At 34.5% G+C, this 5,009-nt stretch overlaps 1 protein-coding gene across 2 annotated transcripts in view; it reads left to right on the top strand.

The window, feature by feature from the left end:
• RAB6A (RAB6A, member RAS oncogene family) overlaps window positions 1-5,009 on the top strand; it is an 81,013-nt gene that overhangs the window by 38,276 nt on the left and 37,728 nt on the right. Inside the window, exons 4-5 of one of the 2 annotated variants that reach the window (XM_012645704.1) lie at window positions 1,115-1,220; window positions 3,022-3,133. In XM_012645704.1, coding sequence (XP_012501158.1) covers window positions 1,115-1,220; window positions 3,022-3,133 — 218 coding nt within the window. Of the gene's footprint in view, window positions 1-942; window positions 1,049-1,114; window positions 1,221-3,021; window positions 3,134-5,009 lie in introns of both variants that reach the window. The other variant, XM_012645705.1, reaches the window with a different exon arrangement.

The following is a 5,009-nucleotide window of genomic DNA, read 5'->3' as shown; positions in this document are numbered from 1 at the left end:
AAAAACCTTATTTTATCTCCAATGCTATTTCTTATAAGTGTGTAAGTTTCTTCTTTTGGATGTTCTCTTTAGTTTTAATATATAGACATTTTTAAGATTTGAAAGCTTGGAGACTGCTGTATAATTGTAGGGGAACTTGATGTTTATTTTCAGGCTTTTCTTCCTGTAATGTAGATGTGAGAAAGTAAGTGAGGAAATTTTTATGTAGGGTTGCAAAAAAATTCCTTTTTTCTTTCTGTATAGGAAGTCAGGCAGAAGAGCAGTTTACATCAGCAATATTTTATAAAACTGCTGTTGGGACAAATAAGCACCATTTTGAGTGAGGAGCATTCAGATATTCAAAACGAAGTCCAGGCCAGGTGGGGTGGCTCATGCCTGTAATCCTAGCACTCTGGGAGGCCGAGGCGGGACAATTGTTCTGGGGAGAGATGTATGGGAGAAACGTAAGTACAGTAGTTAAAGTCCCAATTTCAAAGTGTTCTAGACCCAGTTGTAAAGAGACACATTTTAGTTTCAGAGAGGCTTTCAAAGAAGCATTAATTCCTTAAATCTGATCACCTGGGCTAATCATTGACATTTATCATAGTTTTTATCTTTTATGCTCAATATTTGAACATCAGCAGTCTACTTTTTGCCATCTAGAAGGCATAGGGATTTAAAGAGGTTTTATTTAGGGAGGGAGAAAGGGAAGCCATATATCTGATTCTGTGAAATCTTTCCCAGTGGTATTTTTGAGTTGTACTTTCAGAGCAAGCAAATTTTTAATATTACTTCCTTTTATAAAAGGGATGTTATTTGCATTCTTCACTTCCCTGCAACCTCTTGCATGAGTCTCCTTTCTACTTCCTTCCCACCTTCCCCCTTTAAAAAACATTATTTCATTTTTCTTTTTAGTATTAGTTTGGTTTTTTTTTTTTTTATTTATTTTTTCCCATCCCACAGATCAGGCTGCAGCTGTGGGATACTGCGGGTCAGGAACGTTTCCGTAGCCTCATTCCCAGTTACATCCGTGATTCTGCTGCAGCCGTAGTAGTTTACGATATCACAAGTAGGTATATTGCAACGGGTTGACCTTTCTTATTTTTCTTGCTTGTTTGACTGATTTTGTTGTTAGGTACGATTGCAATTATGGGACACAGCAGGTCAAGAGCGGTTCAGGAGCTTGATTCCTAGCTACATTCGTGACTCCACTGTGGCAGTTGTTGTTTATGATATCACAAGTGAGTGGGGGGAATTATGCATTTCTAATCTTCTTTCAACCTTTAGCTTAGCTGCATGCATGTTCTTGTCTTGTGCTTGTTTTCCTTATTGGCATGTAAAAATAAGTCTTTTCATACCAAATCTTATCACATACCAGCCAGGTCAGAAATATTTGCTTTGGTATTAGTACCAACATGCTTTATTTCTACTGTGCCAGGTTTTCACCAAAGAAATTTTCTTTAGGGTACAATTATGAATGCTCTTCAAGGCTTCTTAGTATCCTATTATCCCTAAGCCATACCATAATTATAGTTGGAGGAATATCTCATTTCATTTAATTTGCTCTCTTATTTCTCTAAAATAAGATAATCTGCATTTAAGCCTCTTGCCAAGTTTTCCAGTTCCTCCAAGGCTTCTGTTGAGGCTATTTAAAAGCTTCTGCTAGCCAGCTTTTCTCTGCTTTCCCCTTCCAGCCATTCTCCCTCTATAGAGGAAGACAGAGAAAACACCATGTGTAGTTTTTCTATTAATCATTTTTATTTGAATCATATCTAGATTCTGTGATGACTTATTTACTTTGATACTAACATATTACACTTTAATTTCTCTTCAAGAAAAAATTTTAATTGGGAAACAAGTAGTAATCTTTTTCCTTTCCCCAAAGACTGAATAATGCCTTTGGCCTTTAAAGTGATTGCAAATTTTCCATGGAGCATTGGTGACTGACAGGAAAATGCTCTCTGATTGAAATTGTCTTTGTAAATTGGTTTATGACATATATTAGGCAATATTATACATTATTCCATATAGTGGTCCATAACTTATAGCAAAACCAGGGTTATATAGCATCTTGGACTTTTAAAAAAAATCATATATAGATAGATGAAGAAACTTAATTTGAGTTAGTAATACTGTACTATACATTTTTGCATATCTGCTCAATCAGAGGTCATATCTTATAAACAGTAATTGCTCTGGCAAAATTAGAAATTAGAAGATTGCACTCAGGGACTTTTTTTTTTTGATAGGTGCTATATGCAGTCTTTCTTCCCTTGCAGCTTTACTTTGGGTTGCTACTTGTTTAAAAAAATGTATGTTCATTATTGTGCGTTGACAGGTTTTGTAGCTTTAAAATGTTTGTGTTTACTTTAACCAAAGCAAGCGAAACTTGGTGTATTTTTCTTTAAAAATTCCACAAATATGGTTACAGTATTAGTACATTGTCTTCTTTAGCTATTGAAAAAGTGTTGAAAGTACTCAGAATCCAACACTAGAAAAGATGAATTTTGTTAGAAGTGATTGTGGTGCATTAAACTAAGAAACTTTAGGTTAAAGTGATCACAAACTGAGTAAGTACAAACAGAGTGGTGTTGAAAGCTATCGAAAGGCTTTACCAATTTTCTGGATGTGTTGGGACTTATTGGCTGACATACTTTTGGAAATGCTTTCTTTGTCATGTTTGGTATGTGTAAGTGATCAAAAAAGCATTGTGGCAATGTGACACCATATTATCTGCCATAGCTGTCCTTACCTTTCAAAAAGTTTTTTTTCAATTATATAGTACATTACACTCATTTGGTCATGTCCAAAAATTTTTTAAACTGCTCTAAAAGGAACCTTGAAGATTTTATTCTTGTGATTTGTTTAGATTGCTGACAGTCGTAATCAGATAAAATGGAGTTATGTTGCAGGCACATTAAAAGTGGGTACTAATGTGCCAATACCTTTCCAATTTCCAGGGCTTTTTTGGAGGGGGGTGTCCATCATCTGGGGAGGCATTTTTCAGTAACACTAATCTCTCTGTCCGCCCTCCTATACCAGATGTTAACTCATTCCAGCAAACTACAAAATGGATTGACGATGTCAGAACAGAAAGAGGAAGTGATGTTATCATCATGCTAGTAGGAAATAAAACAGATCTTGCTGACAAGAGGTATGGAGGGATTTCATGTGTGTGTTTGCTTTCTATGTTAAGCAGCCTGTTATTTTTGTTCACTGAAAAATTATTTTGAAAGGAGACATGCTTAATTGTTAAGTTTATACTCCCCTTTTCTTTAGTGTGGGAACCTGAAATACAAATGTAAACACTAAACCCAGTCCTTTAGGGAAAATGAGTTTTATTTTTTGTAAACCCATGTGTAAAATAACTCTTGTGCAAAATTGTTTGCATATGAAGCTGGTAAATATTTTACATTTTTTAGGTCCCATAAGCATTAGTAGTGTTTTAGAGCAAACTGTTTTAGAAAACAAATCTTATCTTTAAAAATTATTCATAATGATTAAATGCACACTCTTAGTAGTCTTATAAACATTCATTATAATTCAGTAGTGTAGCTTTTTTGTTTTAATTGTATGGTTGAGCCAGACTGTGTAGTTGAACTGAATAGCTTGATTGTGGTACTTTAGTCAAATGAGCAAAGCCATATTCAAGTCACAGGATGCAAAATGTATTAACATTCACTGTAGAACCCACTGCTTGAATATCTGCTTTCAGCATTCTTAAGCAATCTATTGCATATTCTATTCTTTTAAATAGTCTTGACCATACTACTAAATAGTAGGAGCTTTTACTGTTTATTATTTGTTTATTCATGAGTTTGGCTATTGAAATTCAGGTAATGAACTTGTATAATTAATTAAAATGTTACAAAGAAATCCAATGTTCAAAGACTTTTGGAGATGTTAAGCCCCCATATCTGCCCACGGTATGTCAGTTAGAGAGTTCATAGGTACCTTCATTTTTAAACAGAAAAATTGAATGTCCGAATTGTTTCCCTTTACAGCCAGAGTCATCTGAGATAGATGCTTATGAGCATCTGTTGTTTTATTGCTTAATATTTCAGTTGAGTGCACAGATGCTAGAAACTTACTTAAATTATATTTATAATAATTTTTGTCATGGTAATATTAGTTCCTTTGGAATTACCATCTTTCTTGGTAATTTTTGCTAGACTGTAACCTCTCAACTGTTCACATTTAAAAGAATTAGAGCTTGTTCATTTTACTAAAATGATGTTCAAATGAATAGAAGAATTAAATCTGTTTTTAAAAAGCGTTAAAAGAAAGTATTTTGGTAGTGAGAAGACTTTTATAAACATGATATGAATTCCTGAATCCGTAAAGGGAAAGATTGGTAAGTTTGAATACATAAATATAAAAATCATATTCACCTATTACATTGATCATGTTCAGAAGATTAATAATACACAGTATTGTCAAGAGTTTGAATAAACAAGAATTCTCATACACTGAAAATGTATCAGTATACAATTTTGGGAGAAAATCATTTCAGAATAATCAGAATTTAAAATACATGTTGACCCAAATTTACCTCCGGTATCCCACAGATAACCTCACAGAAATATGAAAAGATGACCATATAAGAATGTTACTAACAACATTATTTGTAATACTGAAAAATTGAAATCAATGTAAATGTCCATCAGTAGCAGATTGGATATATGAATAGTATTTTAAATGTGAATTATAGCCATTAGAAGAATGAGGCTGGGCACTGCAGCTCATGCCTGTAATCCTAGCACTTTGGGAGACTGAGGCAGGAGGATTGCTTGAGCCCAGGAGTTTGAGACCAGCCTGAGCAACATAACAAGACCCCATCTCTACAAAAAATACAAAACTTAAGCCAGGTACGGTGGCACACACATGTAGTGCCAGCTACTTGGGAGGCTGAGGCAGGAGGATCGCTTGAACCCAGGGGTTTGAGGTTACAGGGAGCTATGATGATGCCACTGCACTCTAGCCTGGGCAACAGAGTGAGACCTTGTCTCAAAAAAAAAAAAAAAAAAAAA

Source organism: Propithecus coquereli, unplaced genomic scaffold (genome assembly GCF_000956105.1).
Source record: "Propithecus coquereli isolate 6110/MARCELLA unplaced genomic scaffold, Pcoq_1.0 Scaffold235, whole genome shotgun sequence".
Taxonomy (NCBI): domain Eukaryota; kingdom Metazoa; phylum Chordata; class Mammalia; order Primates; family Indriidae; genus Propithecus; species Propithecus coquereli.
The sequence above is the reverse complement of the archived record's forward strand: the minus strand, read 5'-3'. Positions and strand labels throughout refer to the sequence as shown.